General features: G+C 39.1%; 1 protein-coding gene across 4 annotated transcripts in view; it reads right to left on the bottom strand.

The window, feature by feature from the left end:
• Window positions 1-15,796, bottom strand: part of LOC126297705 (protein unc-79 homolog) — an 810,295-nt gene that overhangs the window by 773,698 nt on the left and 20,801 nt on the right. For all 4 annotated transcript variants that reach the window (XM_049988834.1, XM_049988837.1, XM_049988836.1 and 1 more), the window contains exon 5: window positions 10,857-10,952. In XM_049988834.1, the coding sequence (XP_049844791.1) occupies window positions 10,857-10,952 (96 nt within the window). The remainder of the gene's footprint in view (window positions 1-10,856; window positions 10,953-15,796) is intronic.

Raw genomic sequence — 15,796 nt, 5'->3', positions numbered from 1 at the left:
GGTTCTTTTCTCATACAAAGAGTTGAATCCTATCAACAAAGGATTTAACACTGATTCCATATTTTTAGATTTGCAGAATGCTTTTGACACCATATATCATAAGCGGATAGTAATCAAGTAGCATGCTTATGGAGTATCGTCGAGGTTATGCAAATGAATTACTGATTTCCTGTCAGAGAGGTCACAGTTCATAGCAACTGATGGAATGTCACCAAGAAAAACAGAAGTGATTTCTGACATTCCCCAAGGTAGTGTTATAGGTCCTCTGCTGTTCCTTATATGATTTAAGAGATAATCTGAGTAGCCGTCTTAGATTGTTTGCAGATGATGCTAGCATTTATCAGCTAGTAAAGTCATCAGAAGATCAAAACCAATTGCAAAATGATTTAAATAAGATATCCATATGGTGCAAAAACTGGCAATTGACCCTAAATAATGAAAAGAGTGAGGTTATCCACACGTGTGCTAAACGAAATCTGTGAAACTTCAGTTACATGATAAATCAGTCAAATCTAAAGGTTGTAAATTCAACAAAATACCTAGGAATTACAACTGCAAATAACTTAAACTGGAAAGAAAACATAGAAAATGTTGTGGGGAAGGCAAACTAAATACTGCATTTTATTGGCAGCACACTTACAAGGTGCAACAGATCAGTTAAAGAGACTGCCTTACACAACTCTTGTCTGTCCTCTTTCGGAGTACTGCTGCATGGTGTGGGATCCTTACCAGATATTTTAATGGAGTACATCGAGAAAGTTCAAAGAAAGGCAGCATGTTTTCCATTATTGAGAAATAGGGGAGAGAGCATCACGGATAGAATGCAGGATTTGGGATGGAAATCATTAAACTAAAGGTTTTGTAGCAGAATCTTCTCATTCCATTTAAATCACCAACTATGTCCTCCAAATTGGAAAATATTTTGTGTTGACACCGACCATCATAAATAATAAGGGAAATCAGAGCTCACACTGAAAGATGTAGGTTTTTTTCTTTTTCTTTTTCTTTCTTTCCTTTTTTTTCTTTTTTTTCCCTGCACTCTGTTCGAGAGTGAAATAATATAGAATTATTGTTAATGTAGTTTGATGAACCTTCTGCCAGGCACTTAAGTGTTATTCACATAGTAGCCATGTAGTTGTAGATGAAGCATTTGTTCCCCTATGTTTGTTAGTGTTAAAAGTCTCCTGGTTTACCAGGAAGAGATGGAGGCAGACACGAAGAAAATGTATAACCTCAGATAAATGATGTGGTCATTAGTTATGGAAAATCTGAAATAAATTTATTTATTGCAGAGAACTCCAAATAGTCACCCTCTAGATTTATATGGTGATTTATAATTACACAAGGTTGTCAACTTTTGTAGTAACTATAAAATTTGCTCAAGATTTACACCAAACATACATCTAGTATTCAGACATTAAATTAATACTAGACTTAACTTATAGCTAAAGTTTTAACTTATCCACAAATGAAATTACTCCTGCAAGATACTCTCATCTTCATCATTCCTTACTTTACATCTTCACTACCTTCTGCTGTTTCCTGGGAACCACCTACAACCTTTACTGCTTGTTCCATTCACAGACTGAATAACATTGGGGATAGGCTACAACTGCGCTACACTCTCCTCTAAGTTACTGCTTCCCCTTGAAGTCCTTCACATCTTATAGATGCAGTCTGGTTTCTGTACAAGTTGCAGAACAACTTTCACTCCCTGCAGTTTATTCTTACTACTTTCAGCATTTCAAAGAGAGTATCCCAGTGAATATCATCAAAAGCTTTCCCTTGATCTACAAATGCTAATAGAAGATTTGCATTTTTTTTCTCCTGAGAGAAGTTGTCTGTATTGCCTTGTGTGTTTTTTACATTTATCTGGAAACAAAACTGATCTTTTCCGAGTTCAGCTTCTATCTGCCAGTCCATTCTCATGCAATATCCTGCAATAGTTCAACTGTTGGTTCAGAAATATTCACTTCTATTAGCAACTGCCTTCATTGGAAATGCAATTGTTACATTCTTCTTGAAGTCTCAGGTTATTTCACTGTCTCATATATCTTTCCTATTAGGTGGAATAACTCTGTTATGGTATGTTCCCCTCAAGCATTTCAATAATTATGAGAGAATGTTGTCTTTTTCCATGTGCCTTGTTCAGCTTAGGTTCATCAGTGCTCTGTTAAATTCTTCTTGCAGAATCAAATCTCCTATCTCATCTTCATCTACTTCTTCGTTCCTTTCCATAATATTGATTTCAATTTCATTTCCTTGGTGTAGCTCTTTGACATATTCCTTCCATTGTTCAGTATCCTTTCTTTACTTAGCACTTGCTTGCCATCTGAGCTATTTCATATTCATACAGGTACCTTACTTTTCTCCAAAAGTCTCTTTTATTCCCGTATAGACAGCATCTATCTTTCACACAGTCATACATTCTTCTACGGCTTTGCAATTCTCCTCTAGTCATTCCTACTTTTCACTTTATGTTAATCTCATTTTTCTAAATGTCTGTATTCCTTTTGCCTGCTTCACTTTTATATTATAATATATCATAAGTTAAATTCAATATCTTGCATGTTATCCAAGGATTTTTACTGGACCTTGTCTTTTTGCCTATTTAATTGTCTCATGCTTTCTTAAATCAAAATATTCTGCAGATTTTTGGCTACTTTTCAGCTGTTGCATTTTATAACCATATGTTCAGAAAATGAGATTTTCACTCTGCAGAACAGTGTGTGCTGATATGAAACTTCGTGGCACATTAAGACTGTGTGCCAGACTGAGACTCAAACTTGGGTAGAGCACTTGCCCGCAAAAGGCAAAGCTCCCGAGTTAGAGTCTTGGTCCGGCACACAGTTTTAATCTGCCAGGAAGTTTCATATGTTCAGCAGTTTTTACCAGCCCCACATTGACATAGGTTTTTGTTTTGCTCAAACATCCTAAACATAAAATATGGATCAGATACAGGTCTGATCAAAAAGTACAGTATGGTTTTTGTTAGTGTGGGATGGCCAATCATTTTTCTTTGTCACACTTAGCAGCATTTCATCATATTAGGCCACCAGTCAGTTGCCAATTCCCATTTGGTGATCGCCATTGTTTCAATAATTTACTGTATTCTATGAAAATGTTGCTTGTTCTGAAGTTAGCTATGACCATCAGTATCACATCATGAAATATTTTAATGTATGCACTGGATAACAGAAATGCCAGTTGCTATTGTAGCTATAAAGTTTGAGGGCTATTTATAAAGGAATTTCTGTTAAGTTTAAAAAACTGAAATTACAGGTTTTATTTTATGATACTATGAAAGTACACACACTAATTTATTTTTCCACATAGTTTCCAGTGATACTGAGATATACTTAACAGAATTTGATGTACTTTGGAATTCCACAATTGTAGAACTCTGCCACTGCAACTGAAACCAACCTATGATGGTGATGTTCAGATGCTTTGAGCCATGCCATTTCCTCACATGCATGAAGAGATAATAATTGCTAGGCACCAAATCAGTGCTGTAGGGAGGGTGATGCATCTAATTTGAACTCTCGCAGTTTGGTTGCAAGAAGTCATACTGTATGCGGCTGAGGCTGTCATGCAGAAAAATCATGCCACAACTCAATCATGTTTGAATGGCCCTTCTTAAGTTGGTTAGTGTGTCAGTAACTTTCAGTCTTAATTGTGGCATTTCTCTCCAATAACCCTACTAACAAAATTCGTCTTCTGTCCCAGAAGACAGCTGACATGAGTTTCAGACTGGAAATTGTTTTACGACACTCTGTGGTTTTTCTGGTGATTGAGTATGGCCCCACTGCACTCAATGAAGTTTTGTTTCTGCATTCACATACTAGACACATTTCTCATCTCCTGTACAACTGTGCCGAGGAAAGCATCACCTTCTCTTTTGCAAAACACAAGAGAGGACAGTGCTGTTGCCATACACCGAGGCTTTTGTTTATCAAAAAGGAGTTTAGACACCCTCCTGGCCAAATATTCAGTAATCGCTTTGTGCAGAAGAGTATGACTAATCTTGAAAAATGGATACAAAGCTCAGAGACTGCGAATCTTTTGTTTTCTCTAACCCTTTCATTAACTAAACAAATAAGGTTTGCATTTAAGATACTCAGTCAACTACTTTTCATCTTAGACACTGATCTGCCCAGTTTTGAATATATGACACCACTGTCTTACACCACCTCCACTCATTATGTCCGGCCCATAAAGTATACAAAGTTAATGACAGATTTTGACAGCTTTACAGCATTTTGCCACAAGAAACCTTACTACACAATGTACCTCAAAACTGGTGGGTCTTGTGATTTCAACACAAATTTTGAAAGCATGTGGCTCGGTGAGGGACAAAGACATGGATTTGATTCTCCACTGCTCACAGCATGCTGGTCTGGAGTGTATTCCACCACAAGAGCAGCACCACTATCTCTCCTATTACACAAGCTCTCTGAAATCAGAAGTTACTTTATGAATAGTTTTCATAAATCAGGTGAGAGATTTTTATTTGCTTCACTTAAGTGGTTATATGAGCATTTTTCATTGAGATAGACCCAATATACCCAGCTTGACAAAAAGAGTGAAACACCCAGAAGATATGGTCTGATGTCAACATAAATTTGTACACATACACACCATTGGCAAAGTGTATAAATGATTGGTGTTGCATTTCTCTGTGACAGGAAAAACAACAACAGTGCAAAGTGTTGTTACCAGGCCAGGAAAGGCGTATAAGGAGTATGAACACTTCAGACGAAGGGTGATCAGTGCAATGGACATGGAGAAGCTGTGTACCCATATGAGACAGCATTATCAGCAGCTGACAGAATTTGAAAGTGGATTCAATGAGAGTCTTCATTTGGCCGAGTGGTCAAATCACGCAATATCCAGATTTGTGGGGCATTTGGATGTGACAGTCGTCCAATAGTAGACTGCATGGGAACATGAGGGCAAGCATAGGCATTGTCAAGGTTCTGTATGACCACCACAAAGGAGAGTCACCATATTGTGCACCAAGTACATCATGGCCCCTTCACATCTGCACCTGCCATACGAGAACTAGTAATGGACTCCCTTCAAAATTCTGTCATCCTGCACCACTGATCGGAAAATAACAGCAGCTGGACTATGGAATTACTGTCCCATGTGTAGGCTGTCATTAACACCAGACAATGCTGCATTACTCAACTTTGATTGCAGTGGAGAATGTCACAGTTTTACCAGCTGCTCTGGAAAATGTCCACAGAGAGATAGATTTTTCAGATTCCTAAACACTTTGTACTGCCAAAGAAGTTTTCAGGAAATCAAGAAATGATTTGGGTATCTGAGTGACATTTCCCACATCTCATCCAAAATGAAGGTATCAGTGACAAAAAAGTACAGAAGTAAACAAATGGGGTGGGGGTTTTGAAGTTGTCTGTCATTGTTGTGTGGAGACTATGGACACCACACCAACACAGGGGTTGAGTCCTCACACTGTAGGATATGGCAATTGATCAGCCAAGTGTGGCCAATATGAAGCCAACAGAGAATGGCACATTATATGAGAGAAGCGTGAAGGAAGACTGCCACACGGATATGGTTCCCTTTGTTGCTCACACTTTTGGAGAAATCAGAGCACACCATTCTGTGTTACAAGCCTCCAACAACTGGTGGAGTAGCGTTGAGTAAAGGTCCTGTTCTAGTACCAAAAGGCGACTGACCATCAAGCTTGACAGAGGTCAGGAAAGAGGTCCTGGATAGTCACAACCAATGGGTGTTGAGGGTAGCAGTGGTTGATAGCCAGAAGACTACTGAGGGAGTCACTGTCAATTAAGAAAGTCTCGCCAGTGCAAAGGATAGGTTGAGACATATCTGAGGATGGGGTATACAGTATGAGGTTGTACATGATTGCTCATTGACAAGAGATGAGAGTAGGGGAAGTTGGAGTTCAGATGAGACACACTGTATATGAACTGAGATCATGATTTCAGTCCTGGGCCACTACTGTGGGAGGTGGATCTCCCTATCAGGGAAAAGCACATGACAGTTCAGACACTCAGGGGAGCAGCAAATGTATATTGCATAGTTGAGCAGCATTTTTTGGCATCTGATCTAAAATGGATGGACCTCAGCCTCCACCAGTAGGCTGTTCATGGGGCTGGTCTGAAAAGCACCTATCGCAAGTCAGACCCCATAATGATGTATCGGGTCCAGCACGTGAAATGCTGAAGGTGATGATGAGGCATAAGCCACTCTCCCATAATCTAGACAAAACAGAATCAGAGCTTTGTAAAGCTGCATAACTGTTGAATGGCCTGCTCCCTAGTTGGTATTACTGAGGCAGCAAATAATATTAAGGTGTGACCATGACATTTGCCTTAGTTTTTGAAGATGGGTAAGTCATGTCAACCAGGCATCGAAGAACAGTCCCAGAAAGAGATGAGACTCCACCACACTGAGCAACTGGTTGCTGAGGTAGAGTTCTTGTTGTGGATGGACAGTACTATGGCAACAGAAATGCATGATGCATGTCTTGGCAGCTGAAAACCTGCAGCCATGGCGGAGAGCCCAAGATTGCATGTTTCATATGGCACTCTGTATTTGGTGTTCAACAACATCCACAGTGGAGGAGCAATAGTAAATGCAAAACTGCATACAGGGAGGGTGACAATGTAGACCCCACAGCTGCAGCTAGACTAATTATAGCCACTAGAAAAAGGGGCACACTCAATACAGAGCCCTGCAGGATCTCATTTTCTTGTATATGGGGTGTTTTTTGGGAAGCACCAACTTTAAACCAGAATGTATGGTGTGACGAAAAGTTCTGGAGAAAAATTGGGAGCCTGCCGCAGAGACACCACTCACGTGATGATGTTATGTAGTGTCATAATGTTTTTGCAAGTTGAAGAACACAGTGATAAGGTATTGATGCTGGGTAAAAGCTGATCAAATAGTAGATTCCAGATAGACAAAATTGTCAGCAGTAGAACTGCCTTCATGAAAAGTCCTGGGAAAAAGCAAAAAGACCCCGAGACTTAAGGTACCAACACCACTACCAGCTCACCACACATTCAAGCAACTTGCAGAGAACATTAATGAGACTAACTGGGTGTGGATCGCCCATTTCAAGGGTGTGTTTACCCAGTTTCAGTTTCAGTAACAGTATCAGGATGATAATGCTTGCTTGCCATTGAGACGGGAACTCACTCCAGATATGGTTGAAAATGGCAAGAATGTGTCATTGGCAATCCACCATCAGGTGTTTTAGCATTTGGCTCTGGATGTGGTCTGGCCCTGAGTCCATGTCAGGGCAGAGGTCTAGGGTTTTGAGGAAATGGCATTCACTCAATGGAGCACTGTATGGCTCCAGGTGAGGTGTAGTGAAAGGTACGTGAATCTGCTCCAACTGCTGTTTGAGAACACGAAATGCAGGCTGATAATTCTCTGACACAGAGGCTCGAGCACAATGCAGAGCAAAATGTTTGGCAACAGCATATGGGTTAGTATACAAAACACTATTTAGGGAGATGCCAGGTACACCTGTGAGGGAGTTGTGACCCTACAGGTGTCAAACCTTTGCCAAAACTAGGGAAAAAGGCGAACGCTGTCCAGTGGTAGTAACATACCATTCCCAGCATTCTTGTTTATGTCATTTTATTAGGTGATGGATCTGGGCATAAAGCTGTTTAAAGGGAATGGAGTGCTCCAGTCATGGATGCTACTTATGGCATTGGAGAGCCCATCTCTACTGGCCATGGTGATTTCTAAAGTCCATCGAGGTACTATCTTCCAACAGGGGGCTCTGGTGGAATAGGGGATCACTAAGTCTGTTGCCAATAGATTGGTTGTGACTGGACTCTGGACCATCACATCAGTATCTACACATGATGGGGTGCTACGGGTGATAGCAGAGGCAAAGTCATCCTAGTCATCATTGTTGAGAGCCCATCTGGGTGGATGTCCAGGTGAGTGATACTGAGGAAGGGAGAAGATAACTGGAAAATCATCACTGTCACACAGGCCATCAAGGACAGAGGGTAAAAGTTTGCAATGTTGAGAACAAAGTTTACTGGAGGGCAACACAGAAAGCAGTCGAAATACATGAGAGAAGTTTTAGCTTGACCAGCTGCTGGAAAAAAATCACTACATTTCTAGTGGAGGCAGGTCACGCCCCAGGGTTGCCTGCTGACACTGGCTGCAAGGATACAGGACCAATCCACATCATTTGTGAAGCAGGCTGTATGGGAAAGGGGGGAGGGGATCCAGTGCCAAAGGGGCCAACAGGAACTTTTTGTTTCAGGTACACAGCTGGAACATGCGGGTTCCTGTGGCATAGACCACTCGAACTTACTTCATCTTCTTCTCCTTTCATGATTTTGATATCTGAGAGGGCTTGTCTGTCCTAGTTTCAGGGACAGAGGAGGGACACAAAGCCCTATGATCATCAACCTGTGGCTCCTTTAGTCACCGGCTGGTATCAGGTTGCATATCAGCAGAATCCTGGGAGGGGAGCATCCTGAGGGACCCTTTCCTGGTGAGAGACATGGGAAGACGGTGTTGCTTCTCCAGCTGGGATTTGGGAATCCAGGTCCACAGTGACTGCAGCGTCAATGCTCCCAAAGTGGGTGTGGGACAAAGATTAGGAGAGGGGCCTCAACCTCCAGCAGAGTGGGTACAGTGAAGCGGCCATGAGGGCCTGACGTAGTAGGCATGATGGACTACGTTTCTGTAACTAGATTGGATGTTGTCATTGTAGCTGTAGCAAAAGTCATTGTCATATTAACGGGATATAAAAGGCCATATTTCTTCTTTGCCTCCTGAAATATGAATCAGCCCAGTGAACAAGGGAAATGGTGCTCCCCACAGCCGACACAGATGGAGGAGGGGCACGAGGAGTGTTTGTGTGATACTGACTTCCACAATCCCTACAGAAGAGGCTGACATTAGAAAGCAAGATGTGTGCCCAACTTTCATGCATTTTTAGCACCACATGGGGGGGGGGGGGGGGGGGGGGGTAGCATATGGTTTCACATTGCACCGATATACCATCACTTTGACCTTTACAAGCAATTAGTTATCTTCACAGCCCAAAATGTAGACACCCAATATCAACCCTATTGTTCTTTGGTCCCTACTGGACACAACAAACAAAATGCACACCAGGTCACTCTAAATTGGTAAATTGCCACGAAGCTTGTCATCGCTCTGTAAAATGAAGTTGTGGGGGAAGATGATACCCTGTACAGCACCGAGACTGTTAAGGGATGTGATAGTTACAGAAATGAGTGGGGGATGCTGTTTAATCAGAACTGAACCACTTTTTCAAAATTACTGCTATTTTTCCAAACTTTTCCTGAACATGTTCAACAAAGAATAATGACTTTGTGACCAAAACAGAAGTCCTGTCACTTCTAGAGCAAACAAAGTATTGTGGGAACTATCTCTCCCCTTGTCTCTTAGCCCTACATTCCTCCCATGGCGTAGCCAGAGAAAGAAATGTTGTTGGGTCATGTATTCCCACATTCTAGTAATCCTTTTCTTCAGAGAAGACTGCTTGGGCCATGTGGCCACCATCAGAAGGAAGTTTGAGCTGCTCCATTTGCGAGTGATCTGCCTTGGTGCCACCCATTCTGAATGTGGGTTCTCCCCATGGGTGCCACCCACCCACACAACAGCAACCTGGCCAGTTAACCATTGCCCAGAACCCCTGTGTGCCAGTCATGATGGACACATACTCTTTGGCATAAGTGGGGAGTTCTGAGCTCTGACACCAATAGGGCAATCCCTGTGTAATCAGGGGACTGCAACTGTGTAGGTACTTGTGACAACTCACCCCACAATGAGATGGCTACCATGTTGGGTTTTGGGTATATTACTTTTGCCAAAAAGGAAAGGTATGAAGACAGAAAGGGAAAAAAGGTGGACTGTTCACTGCATTGGGTGACCTTTCCTGCACTATCTGCACTTCCGTAAAATTTGGAAGAGGAATGGTATGTCAAACCCAACAATGGGGACCATGTAGTGAAGGATGAAAAGTTGTATGAAGTGCTGGGGGAAAAAATTGTATCCAAGATCATAAACAAAATGCAAGCATGATGAGCAACAAGAAGACTATACAATAGAAAGGCACAAAGGAGAAACAAATAGCAGAAGTATAGATTTGCAGCACAGAACGGGAAGTAGAGTTGGATGCGCTGGGGCCCCGTGGTGGCCAAGCACATGCTCACAAGAGAGATGTGAGCCCCTGGGGTGAAAAGACTTGGTAAATCATTCTTCTTTATATCCAATGATTGTTTTTATTGGCCTTATTCAGTTTGAGGCCCTTCAAACCTAGTTTTTACTTCTTTAAATTCAGTTCATGTTGCTGCAGATTGAATTTCCAAATTTAAGTTACAATATTCAATGTCTCACACTTTCATTTTCATACATGAGATACTTACATTTGGAGTATCATTCAGCAGATAAGTGACTAGTCAAAAAGCATCATACCAAAACACAGAAAAATATGAATGCAGAAATATGTTTTAAGAGATTGATTCCAAATTATGTACCTGTTGACCACTGACTCCACTGCAAAAGTCAATGGAGTAAATATTTATACTCAGCTTTATTTATTTATAAAAGCTTAAGATAAGATACTCTGCATATGAATATCTCTTGTGAGAGGCACTATTCCATTGGTATTTAGCTTACAAGTGACAACATATTGAATTTATGCTACAATGTTGCCAGGAGGAGGACAAAAGTAGTGCAATATTAACAACAAGTGATTCAAGGATGTCTGTAAATGCAACCCAAATTATCCATTAATTACAGGAGTTTCATTAATTACTTAATTATATAAATTATGTAATACTGAAGAAACATACCTGGATTATCTGAGTACTGGAAGATCATCATAACTATTGCAGCAACAGACTGGCGAGCAAATGTTTCTTGTTCACCATCGTTATCATCTCCTCTTGCTGGAAAAAAGATGTTGAATGTAATTTGATTTCCTTCACATCATACTGCAAAATACATACACATGCTGTACCATGAAAATCTAGTAAGTTAAAAGAAAGCCTACAAATGCATATGTTGCCTTAGGCAGTTCACAATCCCTTTTATGTGATAGAGGTTTAATAATTTATTGACGGAGATTTAATAATTTATTAACAAACTTGAAATTCATTCATTTTGGAATTTCAAGTCTATGATATAACACAAACCACCAGCTTTATTAAAGCACCCTACTAGTCAGATGTTCTGAGAAGATAGGAAAGAATAAATGCAAAACCCGTCACAAAATTAGTTTAGAATGCCACATAACAACACAACACACAGAAAAAAGAGAAATGAAATGCTAATTGGTGATCAATTTTGTATCAAAAAAGAATAATACACCTCCCAGTCTGGGTGCAAATCTTACAACCTGATGCCACTTCAGTGCATTGAGAGGACTTCTAAGGACATCAAACAGTAAAAGATGTTCAGAAACATACAGAAAAAAGAGAGAAATATGAGATGTTAATAACCTCATATCAACTTTGTAGACACTCAGAAATACACAATACATAAATTCATGGAAGTTAATTGTATGTTAAGAAGGAAGTGAGATTATTAGTTAGGATTTTCAGATTTTTAACCATGAGAACTAAAATGAAAGAGAAAGAAAAATGCAGGACACAAGCAAAGAAGGATGTTGGAATCAACATGACATTGTTGTTCTTATACAGAACACAGAAAAATGGATAAATAAGAAAGTGTGGAATATAGGCTATGCTGAGAAGGGAGTGACAAAAGATAAATATAAACCAGAAAGATACCACAAGAGGAAACGACTCGAGGCCTTTGAGATTGGATCTGATAGTTGAAGATGATGGCTTGTATAGAATTGTGTAACATTGCTTCAAGACTGAACTGCAGTGATTCAGTTAAAAAGAAAAATTGTGTAAAGCCACAGCACTGAATTTTCAAACTTGTGAAAATACATTTCAGTTACTTATAGTCAACATACTAAGGGAAGATTTTAACAAGCATGACTTGAAACTTCATAGCAGATTACAACCATGTGCCAGACCATGAATCAGGAAACTTTGCCTTTTACAGGCTAATGCTCTACTGATTGAGCTATCTACACATCACAATTTTAATCTGCTAGGAAGTTTTAAAACAATGCACTGTCCACTGCAGAAGCAAAATTTACTCTATAGGAAATGGAAACTTGTTAATTTTTTTTATAATTGTGGGAGAAACATGGCAGTAATCATTAAAAAAATTGAATAGTGTTAAAATTTGTGAAAATGCAAAACCCAGTGTAAAGTTACATGAACTAGAAATGTAACAGGCTGCAATCCAGAACATGTAAAGTATTTATGATATTAATATGTGGCACAAACACTGTAGTATGCAATGAATGTTACAATATTAGACAAACATATTTATTGTGAATGTTCAAAAATGACACAACTTGATAAAAAAAAGTCCCTTGTAAGTTAGGCCATCACTCAAACTATAAAATCCAAAATACTTAAAGAAACAACGTTTGAGGAATGTGAACAAAATATGAGTTTACTGAGCATCATACCAGATTTGTGATGATTCCGGACTTCCTTACTGATAGAATTTGACATGTCATTCTTAACAGAATAAAACTGATGTATGTAAAGGTAATTTTGGAAGTACCCCAAGGGAGTGTGACAAGGCCATTACTGTTTACAGTTTATGTAAATGATCTAGTGGATAAGACTGGAGGCTTCATGAGCTATTCATGGACAATGCTGCTGTATATACGGAACATCGTAGTGAAATTCAGGAAGATCTACAGAGCAATAGTTGGTGCAATGACAGGGAGTTGGCAATGAACATAAATATAAGGTACAGTGCATACATAAGCCAAGTGATCCACTACTGTTAGAGTGGACAATTGGCAAAAAAAAGTTAAAAACAATAACTACCATAAAATATCTAGAAGTAACCATCCAGAGTAACCTCAAGTGGATTGACCAAATAAAACAAACAGGAAAGTGAGATAAAAGACCTTGGTCAATGAGAACATCTAAAGGAAAAGTAATTTGTTTAGAAAAGATGTATATTATAATACACTTGTTCAATCAGTTCTTGAGTACTCTTCATCAGGTTGAGACTTGTAGTGATTTGGAATACTATATGAGATACAGAAGACCAATGATGAGCAGTATTTTACATCACAGGATTGTTTAGTCAAAGTGGGAGCATTACAGAAATGCTCAATGAACGTCAGTGGCAGTCACTATAAGACACTATAAGAGAAGCATTGTACATCATGAGGTGGAGAGTTACTGCTGAAATTCTAAGAAGAATTAGGCATCATATTATTTCTTCCTAAATACATCTTGTAAAATGACCAAAAGAAAATTAGAGAAATTAGAGCTCATATGGAGGTTTATTAAAACATTCTTCCCACGTACCACCTGTAAATTGATCATCATAGGTGGAAAAGGTAATGGCACCAGAAGTACCTTCTGAAAAACACCATAAGATGGCATGCAGAAAGCAGATGTAGAATACATATGTAATAGATATCAGCAATTTCCATACACATCTGTTTAGTAACTATGACCTATTACTACACAAGTCAGGTAAAGAAGTATCAGATGCACTGTTAAATTTAGTAATTAAGGAAAAGCATGACAAAAGCCTTTTAAACTTGAAACCTATTCCACTCTGATGGCTTTAGCAGTCTGAAAATGGTAATTTACATAAGTTACATGCTCAGCTGTCAAAAGCGAAGCAGCTAACAATAAAGAGTGCTGACACAGAGCTTGTGTGTCCTTTCTTAGGGAAATGGAAGAAGAAATTTGCAGAATAGTAAATCTGTGACAATGTTTTCTTAGAATAGAATAGAATAGAATAGAATAGAATAGAATATTTTTATTAGCCTTTCAGTATTTTTCATACAATTGGCTTCATAACAACATAAGAGGATTAGCAAGTAAAACAAACAAATTACAGTTCTAATAGCAAGTTTACGATGGATAAATGATCTGTATGTTTTATGCTATACAAAACCCTAAGCTACAACCACCATCAGCTTTCTCCAAGATTATAGCTATGCCCTAGCACCTTTATACTGTGAAAATAATATGGGAGGAGAGATTTCTGTAAAATCCATATGTCTATTAAGGCAAGTTACAAATGGCCATTGCAATTATGTTCGCTGTCACTACAATATACTCCTTTATGTTAACAGTGATAAAATTATTTATAAGAAGGGGGTGCTAAATGTTTATTAGAGGTCATAGCTGTTACTGTACAAACAGGCTGTACAAACAACAGTTGTGCACAAGACAATAGATATGCTCAACCAGTAAGTTACATTTATTTGTGATCAAAGAACTTCCCTCCTTTGACTATTGGGAAACTCAAGAAAATCATTATCCCATCAAACAGTAAACATTCAGCTGGTGCTGACGGTATCTCAAGTAAGTAATTGAAATCTGCACTACTGAAATAAATAGAATATGGTGTCTCATCTATAATGCAGTGATATACTAATCTATATTTCCCAGCAGTGCAATATTCCATTCCAGTTTTCTTCAAAATGGGGAATTCTTTGATCAGTATCAATAGATAAGAAAAAATTGAGATGAAGACCTAATGGAAGGCCAGTAGATTACATCAGAAAATATGCAAAAGGAACATGCATACATGTAGCTGCAGGTCATAACATATGGATAAGTCTGGAGGACGTCTTCATTCAGTAGTGCATGTCAAATGGCTGCTGCTGTTGCTGCTGCTGATGATGATGATGGAAATCAACCAAACTGAAAAAGTTATATTAACTTGATGACTATTGTACCTGTGAACATCAATGCTCCCTCTTCAGTTCTTAAGAGTTTAACTCCAAGGAACGAATGAATAAATAAATGTCTACAGGATTATGCGTGGGCAAGTATAAAGAGCTCACCATTATCTTCAGTGACACATACTCTCAAGTCAGCTGCTTATAATACATTGAGCAACTGTACTAATGAAAAGAGAGATGTAGCATTATGAAATGCAGAAATCAAGTCTTTGAGAAGAGAGCTGAATGGGGGAAGGGGGAGATTGGCGGGTTGGTATAACATACTGTCATCAGTAATATTGTTAGAAATGGATTACATGCTTGGGCAGGATAAGGATGGGAAAGGAAACAAGATGTGTCTTTTTCAAAGAGCAAACTGGGCATTAATCTGAGTGGTTTGGGGAAACCATGAAAAACCTACAATTTTGAAAACTACTACTCTCCTCTCCCCCTCCTAGACTAATCACTCCACCAATCTTTGACCCTGTCACTATGAAGGTAATTTCTCTGATACTAATGTGCTAATTTCACAAAAATGTGCCTCCTACAGAAACACACAAAGGTGTCTTCCTTGTGCAAACAGCTGCAATGTCTTCAAAATGAGTCCTGACCCCGATTATATTTTACTGACTTGTGTAAGGCTGTTTCCCTTTCATCTTGGTAGTTAGTGCAAATATATGGGTGAAATCCTCATAAGACTTGATGGTTCCTTGTTACAGGTGTTAAGCTTGTAGTGTGCCTAATGCTCAAAGGGGGACATCAAACATATAGTTGCATATATCCTCCTGGAATAGTACACGATTTGTTTGCTAATATCTTCTTGATACTACAGTAGCTTTATCTTGAACAGCTGCTCCTACTAGCTAATAATTTTCTTCACTGTGCTTGGATCCTCTTCCCAGAATATTTCATGAATTAATTAGAAAAAGAGCTAATTTCTCTCCTCAGACAATGTAAAGCATTTGTAACCAGAGTTCCATCATTTCAACCATATATTGTCTG

This window comes from Schistocerca gregaria, chromosome X (assembly GCF_023897955.1).
Source record: "Schistocerca gregaria isolate iqSchGreg1 chromosome X, iqSchGreg1.2, whole genome shotgun sequence".
Taxonomy (NCBI): Eukaryota; Metazoa; Arthropoda; class Insecta; order Orthoptera; family Acrididae; genus Schistocerca; species Schistocerca gregaria.
The sequence above is the reverse complement of the archived record's forward strand: the minus strand, read 5'-3'. Positions and strand labels throughout refer to the sequence as shown.